The sequence below is a fragment of the Cottoperca gobio genome, chromosome 20 (genome assembly GCF_900634415.1).
Source record: "Cottoperca gobio chromosome 20, fCotGob3.1, whole genome shotgun sequence".
In the NCBI taxonomy this organism is placed as follows: Eukaryota; Metazoa; Chordata; class Actinopteri; order Perciformes; family Bovichtidae; genus Cottoperca; species Cottoperca gobio.
Genome location: NC_041374.1, coordinates 14,782,939 through 14,801,290, shown reverse-complemented (window position 1 = coordinate 14,801,290; position 18,352 = coordinate 14,782,939). Strand labels below are relative to the sequence as shown.

The 18,352-nt window shown below is 42.3% G+C and overlaps 1 protein-coding gene across 1 annotated transcript in view; it reads right to left on the bottom strand.

Annotated features, from left to right (window-relative positions):
• LOC115025632 (partitioning defective 3 homolog) overlaps positions 1-18,352 on the bottom strand; it is a 313,173-nt gene that overhangs the window by 57,518 nt on the left and 237,303 nt on the right. Inside the window, exon 23 of the mRNA XM_029458033.1 lies at positions 14,472-14,777. Within this exon, the coding sequence (XP_029313893.1) occupies positions 14,472-14,777 (306 nt within the window). The remainder of the gene's footprint in view (positions 1-14,471; positions 14,778-18,352) is intronic.

Below are 18,352 nucleotides of genomic sequence, written 5' to 3'. Positions count from 1 at the left end.
CGCTGGCTCTTCTCATATCTCCGATGGTTGTTTTAAAGACAGACCGATGGGAGTGATGAGAGCGAGGCGGGGAGAGGTGGAGGGAGGTTGTGTTTAAGGAGCGTCTCTCTGGAGAAGAGGGGTTGAGTTATGGAGTGCGGTGGAGACTGGAAACATCTTGCGCCGCTCCGCTATGTCCGGATGAATGATGGGATGGGAGTCTGCAGCGGTGGCCTTGGACAGCGAGGGTGTGGGAGGGTGAAGCGCTCTCCGCCACAATCACTCTTGCTCTCTCTCGGAGGTGGAGGTCTGCTCACCTCCCTGTATTCTCTTCTTCTGGGTTAATCTTTGTCTTTTTGTTTACCTCGGTTATGTTTGCTGCCTCTTTCTTCTATTGATTTTTTGTTTGTTTCTCGCCTTCTGCTTGTTGTTTTTTGCTCATTCATCAACTCTGTGAGTTTATATCCCTCCAGCTGTGTCTTCCCCGTAGTGGCTGTACATCATTTTCCCCTTGCTCTTTCTTTAATAGATGCAAATGTTAAAGTACGAAATACAATAACATGTAGTCAGTTGTAGCTTTCCGCAGCCGTTGACCCTTTTGAACCCAATTTACAGGGTCGTCATAACATCATACACATACTCAGTCACTCCTTTCAGTGATGGCAGATCTCAAGAGTTGGGGAGCAGTGAACTACATGTCATTTAACTCGTAGTTTAACAAAATGTTACTGAACTACATTCAAATATTCATAGTGACTCAAGGAGTTTAATGACTTTTTAGCAATTTTTTTATATAGTTGAATACGTCAACAATTTAAGGCCATAAAAATAAAAGTATTTTAATTTAATTTTACCATTGCTTATCAACTGTAATTGTACCTCTTTGATATACTGTTCAGACTGGAGCTCAAGTCGATCAAATGGTCTAGAATGGTGCAAGTTAAGCTACTTAGTGTTCTATTTAATCATTATTGTTGTCATTTTTTGTTCCTATTATCATTATGTGGTGTAAAGTGTCACCTGTCCTGTTCTGTGTTTCACTCTCATTGCTGTCGCTGCTTCCCCACGGGGCTTAATAAAGGTTCATCTTTTCTTATCTTACGTTTAAGACACTGAAGACGTGTGAGGATGAAAGGGGTAAACAACCCAAACTATTTCATTTCATACAAACTTTCCTTGAACTTGTATATTGCCAGTGGCATGCCAAATGATAGCATTTCTGAGTAGCCTAACTTATTCTGAGAGTAATAACATATGACATCCCTACTGTAGCTAAGCTGTGGTGACAATGAAAGCCTGTAAGGGAGAGAAAAGACAAACAAAAGCAGCCCGGGCTGCAGAAGTGGTAAACGCTCTACTCCACAAATATGAGGTGGGTAAACTTTTAGCTTATTTACCTTCCACTTTTACATCCCGGCTTACTTTTGATGTCCGTTTCCCTTCTTGTTTCTACCCTTTCTTTCACCTCTCTCGTTCCCTTTCACTGATCCCTCCTTCTTTTCCAGCTTGTTTTGCCTTTGCGGGGAACTGGCGATGACACAGCATGCCATCCCGATTACAAGGTTAAAAGATACAGACGGAGGAGTCACACAAACAGTGGCACCGCTAAAGTCGCCCTCTCTAAAATAGAAAAGATGTCATATGCGGCCCTAATCCCGTTTATGATGTGTGTGCTGTCTGACAAAAGCATTCACTGGCCTGAAAGCATTCGCAAACACTCATAACAAACGCTACGAGAGACATGTTGTAAACTATTTCATTAAAAACAACATTTTGCTGTCTGTTTGTATCTGCCACCTCCAGGCCAGCAGATTGAATCACACAACACATGGGTGGGTGTGTGATTATGGGGTGCTCATCCTGTCACTCCGCACCCCCAGAAAATATGTTCACCTTGTGTGTGTATGTGCTTTTGCCAATGAGACACCTGTCCAATCAAGTAGCAAAAAACACTACTTTCTCTTTTCTCTGTCCCTGTCATCCTCCTCCTTTTCCTCCTCTCCATCGTTTTAACTAAGCTGATTAAAAGGCAAACCCTCCCACTCACCCGCCACCCAACCTACAGCCCTACGGCAGCACCGAAACGGCGAGGGGCCCTGACTACTTTCTGCATGAATATTAAGTGCGGGATTTGTGTCCTGGGTTTGAAATTGGAAATCACAAGTTTGACTAATCAGCTTTGGAGGTTCCACATTCGGAGTTTGTGTGTGTGTGTGTGTGTGTGTGTGTGTGTGTGTGTGTGTGTGTGTGTGTGTGTGTGTGTCTGCGTGCGTTTGCATCTCTTCCCTCGTCTCCAGTGGTAACAGAGAGCCCCGACACATGCACGCACACACACACGCTACCACCAACCCTGATCCTTCTGCGAGTCCGAGTACTTATTCCCTGCCTCGGCGGGGCCAAATAACCCCCTCTCCACACACACATATACTCCCTTTCAACCCCTCCACTGCATTCACCCCCCACCCACCTCCCATTTAAAAAGGGACCCAGAAATAGCCCAAGAGGCTATTAGGAAAAATACAGCCAGAGGAGGAGGAGCTGTAGGGGTTTACAGTCGAAAGCCATTCAAGGGTACACTCCAACGTGCGTCTCTCTCTCTGTCTCTCTGTCTCTCTGTCTCTCTCTCTCTGTCTCTCTGTCTCTCTCTCTCTCTCTCTCTCTGTCTCTGTCTCTCTCTCTCTGTCTCTCTCTCTCTCTCTGTCTCTCTCTCTCTCTCTCTCTCTCTCTCTCTCTCTCTCTCTCTCTCTCTCTCTGTTCTGATGAATCAGTGCTTTAGTGAACATGCTCATTATGGCTTTGATAGCCAGGGCTCGTTCAGTATCCCTGGCATTGGTGGGAAATGGGAAGAAAGAGAGATGGGAAATGGATGGGGGCAATGAAAGCGCGCAACAGAAAAAAAGTAGAAAATGAATAAGAATGAATGTGGATTGAGCGAAAGGAGCATTAATGAAGCACAATGGAAGACGTGAACAACTATAGATTCCTCACGCCCCCGTGATGGAGGACAGATGAAATGAGGGGGAAAGACGGGATTTAAAAGAACATTCCAGGTCTCCACGTTACAGTTAATGCAAAGAAATTCAGATTTTCTCTCTTTCTACTGAAGCCACCATAACCTTTTCTATATTCTGATCATACTCACAACGTCTTTGTCTTGTCCTATTTAGTGAGACATGTTATTTTCAAGAGACAAATGCATTCCAATGCGTTTTAAATCAATTTTATAAATCACTTTTGCTCCAGGGTTGGAGCGGTTGCTATGAATTTATGGTGTTCTGCTTCTTGCAGAAAATGCAAAGAGTTTCGTAAGGGATGAAAATTATAGAGGAATTCAGAGGAATTACTGATAATATTAAATAATAGCAATTTTAGTTCATTTCACAAATGTCATGCTGCTCGGTGAAGAACAGATATTTCTTTAGAGAGAGTGCTTTTTCACATGCTGAAAAACTATGAGGAATTTCTATACGCACATAATACAGAAGCTGAATGTCTTGCTGACTAACATGAACAGCAACCAGCTATGATAAAAAAGGTGCACAAAAAGCTGCTTTAGGAATTATTAAGGTACTTAGGCCCATGATGAAATATCTAACCTCTGCATGTCACAGTTCATGATTTATGGTTATGAAGAATCCTTCTGAGGTGATGTACGCTTTGACACTGTAGCACCTCTCTATATCCATGACTGTAGTTCTGCTGCGAAACAGATGTCTGGTGAGATTTACTGTGATTATGTAGACACATAGTGAGACAACGGCCGTATCGAGAGTTTATACATGTTTTCTTGTTGTGGATTCTAATAAGGGAAGAATTAGAATTGGTGACACAGCACATGAAATGGTGGTAACAGTGACACCTGGAATGGCCATTGTTGTATATTCTCAAACTGGGCATTGTGTTAAGTCTACTACAAATAATACTAAGGGTTAGGGTTAGGGTTAGGGTTACATATTTGAGAGATAATGATCATTGCGTTCTGGTTCTGGATCTTTAAATCCAGCAACAAAGAGAGTTTATAAAACAGCTCGTGCAAGTTAATTATAACAATAACAAAACTTTGACAAAAAAAAAGATGAACTGTTAACTGCCATCAATGAGCAAGCAAACACATGTCAAGCTTGTGCAAGTCACAATCGGTCAGACTCCAGTCATTTAAAGCATAAGCAATTTGTTTGGAATAAAAACTTACAAAACCACTGATGTTATCCTTCAAATCATTGTGTTCCTACTACAACGATAACTAAATGAGCCATGTTCAAACCCTATGAGAGGTTACTCATACTGCTGAAGAGAGTCTTCACTTGTGTAGAGGTGTTGTTTTACAGCTGACCCTGAGCTCTGACCTCCATGTGGAGGGGTGCAACCTAAACACCATAATTAAACATGAAGCACGTATTTCAAAGGATATTACCTCAATGCACCAGGAAGTAACTCTACAGATGTAACCGTACTCGCTCTGGTATTTTTTCTTTTTCTGCCACAGTCAGCGTAATCATCCGAGAACCTCTTCGTTTCCAGTCAGAACTCTACTACAACAACACGAGCCACTCTATTAAAGTCGTCCTGCACAATCGTCTCTCAGTCTGTTGTGATACATTATTAATAAATGACGGACTTTAACACACGCCGGAGAAAGTGTGGTAGCACACGTCTGATCTCAGACATGGTTATGGTTGTCCACTCACATACACTCGAAACACAATACAAATACTAATAAAGTAATCCAGACATAAACACAAAACCATAAACTGCTTTGAAATCACAGGCTTTATCACCTTGTGAGACCTAACTGCCATGCAATGGATAAACCACAACTTCCTACAAAAGGTCATAAAAGCAATGTGGATTTTAATTGACGTCCCTGACTACCACTAAAACATGGCCATTATCTCGGGTGAAACCGACTGCAGGTCGGCCCGGCAGACGTGAGCCTTTAATGACGGCCATATAACTGCAGGACGGGGATTATTCTTTATATTTAATCATGGCAGAGAAGACAAGTGTTTCTGGGAAGACGTCTCTCACCGGGACGCTTACAGATCATCAGCCTTCGAGGCTGTGAAGCTAAAGGATGTTGGCGTGGAGAGAGGCTGCAGTCACACAGGTGTTTTAGGTGGTAATGGCCGACAATGACACAGATACAACACTCTCACAGGCACGCACAGATCTGAAAAATGCCCAATTTAGAAGACTTAAATTAATACTTAAATCCAATTTGAAATAGACAGAAAAATGGCAGCATTTTGTTTAAAGTGAATTGCTTCTTAAGATTGCTAGAAAGTATTGACATCTGACATCTAATAGTTAGACATTGTACCTCAATGGCTTATATTTCAAACCACATTTAGCACAAGATTGAATGTAAAACTGGATATTTACTGTGCAATTCCTTCCTGGAGAGGACGAAAGAGAGGAAAAGCAGAGCTTATTACTAGAGACCTACACAGCGTTTGGTCCAATCAGGGATTCAATTCAATATGGCTGACTAAGTTAAAATGCCTTTGGTTATTAACGTCCCCGGTAATTTCTTCTGGCACAAACATACCACACCAATTACAGAGGAAACTGAGAGATATCTGTGTGCTTCACTTGAATATGACCGCTTCTCTTTGAGAACAGACCAGGCTCTAAGACCTTTGGTCCGATGATGATCTGTGATGACATCATGGGGCCATTACAGCAGACCAACAAGGCCATGTGCTGCCATTACTGTGTTGCAAGGGGCTAAGAGGATTTTTACAGGCATGCTGATGGCATTAAATGTCTGGTGGCCCCAACCGGGTTTTATTATGTCCCACAGTGAGCTCAACCAGGTCCGGATCAGGTGACCTAACAAAGTATTTGTCCCATCTTGCTAGAGGGGAACTACAGCCAAGTCTGGGCCCCAGCACAGCCTCTACTGGGGATAGAAACAATAGAGAAGCCCTCTGGCTTCCCCTGGTATATTCTTGTTTAATTCTACCCTAACTGTGTCAGGAAATGAGCCCCATGTTCACTGCATGACCACAGCTTATACACTCTGCTGACATGCAAGTTAGAAAAAGCCCTGGCCGTCCAACAAAGTGAAGCCAGAGGTGTAAGTTTAACAGGAACATGAAAAGTGTGTTATATCACACACTTTGAAAATTCCTACTGCCGATTATATTTTTTCTCCCAGCGGTTAGCATTTTTATAAACTTTTATTATTTGTGACACTGATTCTTCATAATATATTGTAGCTGTCAAATGCATCACTGCAACAGCTGAGGTTTACTATCCACAGAGCAATGTTATCAACATGTTAAATTAGAACAAAACTGGAAACAATACATTTTCAAGAAATGGAAATGGCAAATGTTGTCTGAAACAGAACCCAAAGGTAAAAAAAAGGTGGTTGTGTGCTCATTTTCAATACCTCCTCACGAGTCGATCTCAAATATTGGAAGGAGGCTTAAGACAGATGGAATGTGTCGCTGGATGGCCTTGCGGATTTAGGACGTATTCACCCATTCAGCTCCCTGTAATTACAAAGGCTCTTACTGAGATCCGATTTGCCGCTGGGAGCTTGTTCAAGGCACAGGGATTGGAACGACAATGGTGTAGTCTGACAAAGGAATATGGATACTGCTCTTAAAATAGAGAGAACTAATGCGGTTCTGTGTTGAGTGCACAGGCTCGCTGGCTCAGATGTGGGCAAGGTACATTTAATTATATGCCCTGTACACACTGGCTGGCTTTCGATTAGAAGGAACTAACTTCTTGATACAGTTGTACCCCAGTGACCACTTAGAAAATATTGTTCAGGAGACAGGAGCCACTGGTCAGTACTAAACTCTTAGGACTAAATATCTTCTGTTTATACTATTTAGTGACCTCGTTCCATTTATAGTGGTAGGGATCTTCAACCCTTTCAACATTTTGACTCGATACGATGACAAAATGTTGGATCTAATCCTTTCCACCTTTCTTCTTGTGTTCACCGTTCTGTATTTTCCTACCTTAATAGTCTGTTGAGCCATGCTCTATAGTTGCATTTCACTTCATATTTCTCCAAGTATTTGTTCTCCTTCCACAAGTTATATTTACAGTGAGAGGGGAATTCCTAAACACTCCCTGATGCCTCTACCAGCTTTCATTTCACAGTGAACAATCACTTCCCTGGCCAAGCCAACATCAGTGCACAGAAAGCTAGCCAACAGAACAGCCACAGAAATCTGGCTAGCCAACATCAGCGTACAGAAAGGAAAAAGAATGCAACAGTAAGCGCCACTGTCTGACACTCTGAGGTCACTTTTCTGCGTACGTGTGTGTTTACATTCAGCGTAACTGCAGATGAAAGCAACGTGAGCAGAATGAGGAGGCATGAACAGGAGTCATCTGCTCGCCGCCACGGTTCATAGTGCAAACCCACGCTCCGCATTCCTCACCTGATCTATTTCTGGCACGGCTGTGTGAGAGTGACGCTACGTTAGTGGAGAGAATCCGTGATTAGTTGACAAAATTGGGTTATCTATCATGTGGAAAACCAGAGTTTCTCACAAACAAACCGCATTTCACAGTGTGCGTTATACAATCAAAATGAAAAGTACGTCCCACATTTGCAAACAGCTTGTTCTCCATGTGCTCTCTCCCAATTAGTCATTGTGACATTTTCAAAACAAATCATGTCGTTCACACAAACTTGCTGTTTGGAAAAAATGCTCGTCTATTTTGTTAATCTCTCCTCGGCGTGGCACAGTCAGTTACGGTGTCAGGCATCGGCAGCCTTTCAGGACAGTTGAGGGGGGATTAAATGTATATTTGCAGCTGCTGATTGCCTGGTATGAGATGCCCTCAAGTGCCGATCAACAAACGAAGCTTCGGCACCCATCGGCCATATTCAAACCTCCCCCCTTCCCCACTCCCCATTTTGTCTGCTGGGGCACGCTCCCTTTTCCTTTCATCTTTTTGTGAAAATTCATTAGGAACTGTAGGCATATCTTCCAGGCTTCCCATTTGAGCGATGTTGATAAAATACATACTGTACGTGCAACCTTAATCAGCTTGATCCACTTGATAGAGTTGGTAGAGTTGAAGGCGAGGCGGGTCTATCTATCTCTCTCTCCCTCCCTCGCGCTCTCTTTCCTGTTCTGCTTTCAGGCTGTTTGCTTTCTTAAATGAACGTAATGGTACAAACGGAGGATAAATTGCCTTCTGTGTGCTCCATCTCATCACATCCGTCCCACAGGGCCCTCTCCGAAGCGGGAGGGTAAAAGAAATGAAAGCAGACCAGAAAAATAATTCATTTGCTTTGCCTGGGAGATACACGTTGCTATCTGTGTCAAACCCCTGCGATAAGGCTGATGTGCATTTGGTGCATTAGGCCTCTTGCACTTGCATCACCACAGCACGGAGCAAGCTGGGAGGAAAGGGCAAAAGTCAGTGTGAGGATTTGTCTGTATATTGGACTTGTGCCCTCATTTTGTAACTCATCTACAGGGTTTACATGGGGACAGAACACAGGTTTAACAGGTGCGGAGGATGTCCTGCAGACGCCGGTAACCACAGCTGACCCGAGGATTCACCCGGGCTCATTCGTTACATCGGCAGCTCCCTCAGACGGAGCTAACATCCCAGATGAACTCTTCCCATCACCTCGGTGTCTCTTTTATATTCTCAATTAGAGCAGGAGAAGGCACTACTCCACACATTCACTGTGACACTAATTTCACACCCAACACAAGGACACTCAGAGGGAGTAATGAAAAACGCTGGTGGATGTCAGAGACAAACAAAAGGCGGCGCCGAAACATGCTGCCATGGCCCTGGGAATATGTGACAACTGGAAAGCGTGTTTAGCTTGGCAGCCTACTGGAGGTGAAGGAACTGGATACATAAAGAAGAAACAATCTGGAATAAAAGAATAACAGAGATACTAATGAGTAAGTAAAATGTAATTAGTTACCACTAATGTTTGTGTCGCATTAAAGCAAAATATAAATTCCAATCCCTCGCGAACTATAAGAAAACGCTATTAGAGACTTACGAGCTGTTATTAAAGTCTTAACGCAGATGTAGGGGTCGTAAAAGATTCATTTGTTTACCAATGAATTATTGAGAGGTAGGATTTAATCAAGGCTACAGATGTTGCAGTCAGAAAGTGTTGTTAATCTCATTTTGATTGCATCTAAATGAAAATATAGACTATAAAAATCACAGAGACTGATTGTTGATTGCAGAGTTAATTACAGATGCCAAATAAGAGACAGCAAACAATAAAATAAAGCGATTACTTCAGATTGGCTCAGTGAACATCTGATTGAGGTTTGGAAGACCTCACTCTCCATCTGCATTACTTTAATTGAGTCATCCAATGTTCCATTCAAACAATACAGCACAGAATAAAACCAAATGATTATGTGTCTCTGTTGGAATGACACTGTAATGTTTCCCATCCAAAACAATGTGATGGTGGTCGATAAGAAACAAGACTAAATTAATTGTTCTTAGTGATGATGATCGAAACAACACGGAGGATGACAGCTCTATGAGTCTGTGGCTCTGAGCAGCAGGAGGTTGGGTTTTGAGCAGCAGTGGACAGCTGCAAAGGACCCTTCATCTGAGGTGAAGTACGCGTCTCACCGCAGACTAAAGTTCCCTACCTCCCGAGTCGACGTCTTCGAGCCTCAGAGTGGCGAGGTGGTGAGAGCGATCCTCACAAACTTTCTCCAGAGATGAAATACCTGACCTTTTATCGGCTGCGGAAAATGCATTAGCTACCTCATAATCCAATTTCGAGACCATGCAAAGTGGAGGTTCTGACTGGATTTTAGTGTGGAGAGAGCAAGAGGAAAAACACCACAGTGAGTGTTTCTTTAGGTGAGGACTCTTTGGATTATTTTTCTCTCTCTGTTGCATGCCTGCCAGCCTCTCTGGAGCGGCTGAGTTGCAGAGGACTTCAAGGGCTTTGCACTCCTGAGCTCCATGAGCTCCATATCTCCCCCCCCCCCTACCTCTTCCTCTCTATGTCTCTCTGACTCTTCCTCGCCCATGCTCTAAGGAGCTTTAGAAAATTGTCTGGGTAATGGGAGCACCAGTCAATCAAATTGCGGTTTCAAAGGTGATGCTTTGTTTAACGCTCGCTTCCCACAAATCCCATCGAGCCTGACACCTGTCAGGTTGTCGTTCTGAAACGCAGAATCCAACGCCACTCACCCAAACCCCGCGGTCCCTTGGCAGATGGAGAGGTTGACTTGGCGGCTGCCTGTAAAGAAATGAGGTCATTCTATTTTGCTGGGTCTAACTTTTTTTTTTATAAGGTGAAACAAAACAATGGAAAAAGAAAACACTATTCAGCGGTTTACGTCTAACTCAGGTCGCTTCAGGTTTTAGGGTGAAAAATGATATTTATACACGCTTTATATAAGCTTTTAAGAAAACTGAACATGAATAAATCCTGGCTTTCTATTGGTGCCCTTCAATTACATTATTGTCAAAACACCACTGGTGCTGCCAGCTCTAATAACGTGGAGGTTGGTAATAAATTGTCAAATGAGCTCTTGCTTTGCTCCCGATCCCGTAGAGGAACAGTAAAACACGATATGGCAGAATGGGCAGGATCTCTGCACTGCCCACAGCAACCAGGGGTCCTTGTATCTCCAAGGGTTTATAGGCTCAGGTCTGACTCATTCCAGCTTTACAGTCACAGTGACCTTCCCATTAGGGCTCCATTACCAAAGGTCTATCAGAGAGCCGTATACGCGGGCTATTTATCCAGCTGCGGCCTCTTCTTATTAACTGTAGTGGATAAACAAGAGTGCAGCTTTGAAAGCTTTGGCGAGTCAAAAGGTGAATGCCTTTATTATGGCATAAACTGAAAGCACATGTGTAGAAACACATGAAGCATAAAAAGAGTCGAAGATCCAAAACTATAATGTACAGTAACTGGCAATTGTAGGCATGTGGACCCCACCTCCTTTTAAAAGGAGCACCGACCCACATCAACCAAAGGGCCCATAAGTGTCTCTAATTAGTTGACTAGATCTAAAAAAACTTCTTCTATTTGACTGTTGTGTTGTAATGACAGCACACAGATTCCTACAGTAAACAAACTGATGAGAACGTAGACCCCTGGGTTCACCCGCATTGTTTGATGTCTTTCCAACTATGCAAATGTTTGACTAGGTGGCTTTTAGATGTAAGATACTGATATAGTTAGTTTGAGTGCATTCATCCTCCAACACTCACGGCCTCTGTTCAGCAGTTGGTCTGTTTCAAAAGGAAGGCTGTCCGCTAATTCCAACTCAATTTCATTTGATTTACTTGGTCCCTGGAACCAATTTTACAAGGTAAGGTTTGTGTAGCATATGATTATCAGGACATGGCTTCCACCGTGCTAATATCCCAATATAATATTTACTATGCTGTAGGAGATGTGGCAGCTACAACAGAGTACTTTATTTAGTTAGTTATTATGTACAGCATGTTTTTGTAAAATATATAACAACAACTTCACTGTAATCTATTCCTAAACTCCTTTTGGAAGTTTCTTGCTTGGTTAAAATTGTTTATTGCTTCACACTGTTGCCTGTTTCCATTATAGACAGTATAGGGTTGGCAATTAAAAAATAGGCGCTAGGCAGTGTGATTTGTAAATTAATTAATTTATGTTTGCATGTTGTGGTGCAGTTTACTCAGGTGTGTTACTGAGCTGCTGGCTTGCTGTCCGATGTCTGATCATGGGATATGTCTCTACTAGAAATACATATCTCTTTTCGACGGGATCCTTAATCTGCCCCTTTGATCACAGTGTGTTTCTCCTGGGCCGACCTCAGATGGTGGTAACAGTATCCAGGTCAGGGTTGAACACAACTCATTCTTGTCTTTCATACTGAAGACTGACTGACAGCCAGGAATGAGCAGCTTTCCCTACAAATAACACCATCCACTTCCCTTTTCCTGATCTTAAAACAGGAAGTACTGCAGTATTAGGTTAAGTAGCAGTAGCAGGATTAGAAAGTAAAGACATTGTAAGTCATACTGGAGCTCTAAATGGCAAAACAAAAGTTCTCCATCCAATTTTGCTGTCTTAATAAGCTAAATGGTACACTCTGAAATGAATGCAAATTCTCTTGTGTTGGCACATTATATTTGACAATGAAAGTTCCATTAAGTTTAATTTAGAAATGCAAATGATTGTTTATGTTTGGTATGGTAGGCAAGTCACAGGAATCTTGAATCTGAATGCATTTCAAGCTCCTTTTTGCAAATCGTAAATAGAAAGCCTCTGAGCTAAATAAGAACTAGTGCATATTATTATTATTATATCTCAAAAAAGGCAGCAAGACAAATATTACAGGCAGTACAGCCGGGCTGGCATACACAAGATATGCAAAGCAGAGTGAGAAGTGCAAAGCAAAAATGCAGTGTTGAACATTTGGCGCATATTTCAAATCAAATCGCAACACTTGCAAAAGCTAATCCTGTCGCTGCAAATAAAACTCCGTACTGCGCTATCAACACTTAAAGCTCAGGCTCCACACTAAATATAAGCTTGTGTTTATAATTAACAAGCAACTGTAAGCTTTTTATGCAGAAAGAAACCTGTGAAGGTGAAAATTCACTATTTCCAAGAAACAGAGAGCAGAGAAGATAAGAGCTTCTTGTTGTGTTTTGTGTTTTTTGAAACCGATGAATTTCAGAGACGTGTATTCGTTTTTCCAACTAAAAAGATAAAACAATTAGCAAGATGAAAAAACAACAGGAATATGGAACAGCTTCCAGACGGTCAGAGGAGATTTAACTAAATCTGAATGAAACTATACAACTATTTGAAAACTATATCTAAGTAATATAGCATCTGTTTGCAATCAGACCCCGGAGGTTCTTTGCGTAACTTTTGTTTATTTATCAATCACTAATTGACTAATCACTCACAGGGTTGTCTTGTGTTAAGGCTTTTATACTGTATCCCCGCACAGAGTTTATTGAGGATCAATAGCGTCATGTCTATCACTGAGCAACATCTCAGAGTCTTGTGATCTGAATACACTCAGCTCAAACACACGTCAAGCTCATTGTCTTGCCTTCTTTTTTTCGCAACTAGATTCCAGGCTTCTCATTGAGTTCTGCTTGGGAAGTGGGAGAGTTTACAGTCGATCGCTGTTATGACACGACAAGGCTATCCACAGGAAACATGTGGAGGTAACCTTCACTTTAGACATATGGATCAGTGGCCTTCACTAAGCCCCGGATGTATTGGCACATGGATTTAGCCGGCTATCAGAGGGGCCAGATAACCTTGTCATATCTACTCTGATTGTCATGGGGGGGGGGGAGGTTACAGGATGGAGACTCTAAATCCTCTTAAAAAACATACACACACTCACACAGAGGAGCACTGTCTTTGTCACACAGTTTGGTAACATATGCACCCCACCCCAGCAGTGAAAGGTCACAAGCCCCCCCAAGTGTGTCAGCTGTCAATCACAGGAGGTGGGTATTATCCGATCCATTAATAACACCCTGAAAGGTTCTCCGGGACCATGGGGATTAAAATCTCTTGACTTGTCACCACTGGATATGACCTACAGGAAACCTGTGGCCCTCATAACAACAGCAACTCAGCAAAATATGTTTTCATCTTTAAAAGCTTGGATTTTGCTTATGCTATAGATAAATGACGATTTAAGTGAAATAAAATGAGAAGTTGAAGTGAATAATTATAGTTGATAAGAGATTCAATCATTTTACAATTCTCTATAATTGATATTTCTTGTAGGTGCAGTGGACTGTTGAACATTGTAAGGTAGGCTTTGTGAAGAGAACAATAAGTTGTAAAGATGTAGCCCATTTACTGGAGAAAAGAGAAGAAATACATCAATAAAAACACATGTCGTAACTTTACACGGGCCTTTTTGTGGAATAGGCTATCAACCACAGTAATATGAAACTAAAGCTCTGCATTCCGTTGTCATCATATCAAATATTTGTGTTGACATGGAGGTTATGAACGATACAACCCCCCAGCGACAAACAAGCTTAAGTCCCATGCAATGTGACTCTCTGCAAGAGGTGTGAGAGGCTGGGGAGGATTACCTGTGATCCAAGGATAATGAAAAAATAAAAAAAGAACTGCCTGATATTAAATTCTAGCACATGGAGAATGACTGATAGGCTTCTGCTGTTGTTTTACCTTGCCTGTGGATTCTGCCCGCTTGCACGAGACAATGCCCTGTGGGGCGAGGCAGCGATAAAACCTTGTGTGAAATTCATTGTTTTTCTGTGCAGCACGTGTCACTCATGACAAGTAAAAGTGAGCAAATACAATAGCACCACTGCTTATACATTAGAGATGAGGTGTAAATTAACTTGTTCCAAAGCATGAGCACAAAGCTAGTTAGTGTTGTTTGAGTGAACGAGAAAGATAGTGATTTGCAAAGCACACTGTTGGTTCTGTGGATGTGTATGTTGAGTTAACAGCCTTGCAGAAACTACGTACGTACAGCATTTTCTTTTGGGGCATCCCCTACCTGTCTGGAGCTGCAGGGCGTCCATTGCGCGGCTTGTTGACCTGGGCATACAGAGCCTCCAGGGGTTGACCATTGTCCTGTAGTCTCAAGGGAAGGTCAGGACTCTGGGGACTCTGGGGGAGATGGGGGAGATGGTAGTGGTGGCTGTAAGGCTCCATGCTATCCACCGACGAGTCGAACGATCCGATGCCAGCGTAGGTGTGCTCCTCATCCGAGCTGAAGGTACCGCCGACAACGTCTTGGATCTCAGCATATTCCCTCTCCTTTGCCTGCCTTTCCCGAAGCTCCCGCATCTTGGCCTGTATTCTGTGATAAGCACATTGAAGAGAAAATGTTTGATATAAGTGTTTTTTTAATTTATGAATCATCTGACAAATTAAACATTATGCTAAGAAATACCAAAATTCCATGTAATTTCCACACAGAGACGAAAGATTTTACACACTCAAATTGTGACGGTAATACATTTAAAGGAGTCAAAAATAACTATGTTTCAGATGATCAGCCTAAGAAATACTTTATTCTTAAGCAGTCAAAACTGGTTTTTGAATGGTTTGCTATGTCTGTAAAAATGTTTCCAATTAATTTTATAACTCAAGCTAGTGCAAAAATAAGTATGTCAAATTGTCCAATAATAATCTGTTCTTATTAAATGATTCTTTCTAACTTTGTTTTATTTTCTTAATTTATGCTCAGGAAATATACAATATTTGTTCCGGTTCTGCTGATGTAATCACATTCAGTTTTCGTGTTGTTTTTACATCATCTCATAATACTTGCTTGGGAATTCAGACAAAGATGCTAACTTACAAATTAAATAGGTTTCTTTACGAGGACTAAATGTAGGTAGAAGTAAAAGAAAAAAAAAAGAGACACTTGATGGTATTGAGTGCATAAGAAATGTACAGTAAGGAGGCAACACAGGATAAAGAGATGGGGGTAAAAAACAAAAAACAGTAAAACTGTAATATTCCGCCAGGGATTCAGAGAGGCTTACAGCAGCAGCATTCCACCTTTAAAGTTTAATGTCAGATATTGATTAGTCCAGACGTGAGGAAGAGGCCTCTCCTCTTCACAATTCTAAAATGTATTTTCTTCTCCTAAGTAACAGGGAATGTCTTCCTCAGTAGTGAGAAACCAAGCAGTAATATTTAAATATATGGCTTTCCATGAGCCATTAAAAGGGTGAGGTGAGTGCACTGATTTTATCCCTTAAGTCCTCTAACAAGAGGAGGTGGGAGGGAAACAGTCGGACCTCCTCTTCCTCCTTCCAGCCCCTTCCTCTCCCTGCATGCCGTTCCTCTCCCTGGGACCACTTCCACACAACAGAGCCTTTCACAGGGCCTTTCCTGTCTCAGAGAATGGTTCCATGTGAATGCCCATCTGTCCACAGCTAACAAGACTCAGTCATGGTGCTGCATGGGAGCGATGGGTGCTGGCATTGTAGGAGCGGGGAGGTGGACAGTGGGGAGTAACAAGGAGAAGGGCTGAGGGGGGAGTTGAACTCCCACTGCGGTGACCCTGGCAGCAGCGACCAGACTGCTCAGTGGTTCCAGATGTTGTATCCCTGCTGTAGGCTAACACACACATGCATACAAGCACGCTACCTCCCACTGGTGCTAGACTTCCCTATTACCTCAGGTCATAACTGACCTCTGACCCCCCCCCACTGCTGCTCCTCACAGATGATTGGCAGGTTTGGAACAGAGCTAGAATCCCCCCTAGCCTAACTCTCTTTCCCATGTCTGTGTATTTTAATAACAGTAATCACATTTCAAACAATCACCATTTTTCAATGCCGAATTAACCCAATTCCCACATCCTACCCATAGACTGCCTTGTTTATTTTTAGCTGTCCAAAATCCCATTTTCCCAGCATTATCTGCGGAATGGGATTTTGATGGAGGCCTGATGCAATGTTGCACGATATGCAGTCATCTATAAAAACCTCTAAGCTGGTTTGGTGTCATTCTGAATTTTCGTGGACCAGGTACATTATGGAAATGATCAACTCACAGCACAGTCGTGTGCACTTGCTGAGCTCTCACTTTAGTTTGCGCTGTCAGGAAATGGAAAACAAGGCTCACAGGGAGAAAAACACTAATTCCCAGAAGCCCTTTCACCTGCCATCTGGCTAAAGTGATGTCAGATCTCTGCCAGGAAGGGCCAGACAATGATGTTACCACAGGTTCACGGAAGTCCGCTGGGATCTCAAAACCCTCTGGCGTTTTATAGGCTAATCAGATTCATAAAATCGGCAATATTGACATTTTGGAAGAGATAATGGCCTTGGCTAGACTGGCGACATGAAGCTAAAAGAGAGAGACTTCTTTTCCAGGCCTCGGGAGTCTGACATGGATAGAGCTAATAGGTGCGTTTCAATAAAAGGATATTAACAAGCAAAAGACCAAATGAGATAAGATGTGAGTCATGCTGTTGCCGTTAGCGTCATTACCATCCGGCCCATCTTGTGATGCAGTACTACTTTTATATACTCATCAACTTTCAAAGTGAGCTTTTGTTTCAATTCATCACATACTTCACATTTTGCAGGGGAAAACTCTTGGCTCTTTTGTCCGTACAAAAGACCTATCCGCCTGTGTGTTTGTGGAAAAAACATATCCACAATCCAAACCTGTCAGTCTGCAGAGAGAGGCCTATTCCAACTTGTCCTGGCTGTCAGAAAGAAAAAGCTGGACTATCATACAGTGTTAAGTTTCCAACCTTGGCCTGTTGGCAGTGGGTCTCATTGAGGCGAGCTGAGATTTAAATGCTACATTCCCATGGTTTCACTTATCCTGTGAAATATCTAACAGATGGATCCCCACAAAATACTCTGCCAATCACGGCATGCAGAGTGAATCCAAATAACTTTGTTGATACATTGACTTTTCATCTAGGGCCACTATGAGGGTTGGCAATTTTTGGGTGGATTGCAGTGAAATTTCAAACACATATTCATGTTCCCCTCAGGATGAATTGTAATAACTGTGATCATTGTTTTTTAAATACAGTGCTATTCATGAGGTCAAACTGTAAATGTGTCCAATACTTGTGTGTAAACAAATACCTGCTAAGCTAATGACATTCCCATCAGACTCCTATGTACTTCGTGTTTTGGGCTAATTAGCATCCTAAAACATAATACCTACGTCCACTGGAGGTTGACGTTGTGTTCATCTCATGTGAATAGATGATAACGGCTACTAGTAGGTGTAGCAGACCACTGATAACCCCCATTCAATCTGCTGACAACATTCGAAGCGGGTACATGATTGTATGCAGAGGTGCAGAAAAACATGTATTTTGTAGGAAAAACAGGGTTGGAATTTGGAAGCCATTTTTCTGCTCTGTAATGTGATAAATAGCTCTAAACCCCACATCCACACCTGTTAACTGTCGTTCTTCTTGGGCAACCTGCAACTACTGCTCCACTTTTAAGTTCTCTCCTTCCCCCATTTTCTCCTGAGAGACCACCTCCGCGCTGTACCATATATACTCCATTAGCCAATTAATGGCCCAGGATGTTAACATTGAGGAAAGTGCTGCCCACACTAAACACATTATTACTGAACAGCCCCAATTACCAGCCCTTCTCCTGTCTTCTCCTCTTACCAGATAGTATGTTTGAAAGGAGGGGACACTGTAGCTTTTAATACAACCAGCCCAGGGATATTTTATTTCAAAAAGGGGACAATTGAGCTGTAGTGCTTCATTGCAGCCCAACTGTGGATTTTCCTTTTCATTTTAATTAGACTGAGCACAGAAAAGAAGATAATTCCAGTATTACATTAGTAATTGCCGAGTTTCTTTGGTTTCTCTACGTGTTGTCCGACTTTTATTCTATATTCTTAAATGCAGATTGTACCTTTGAATACAAC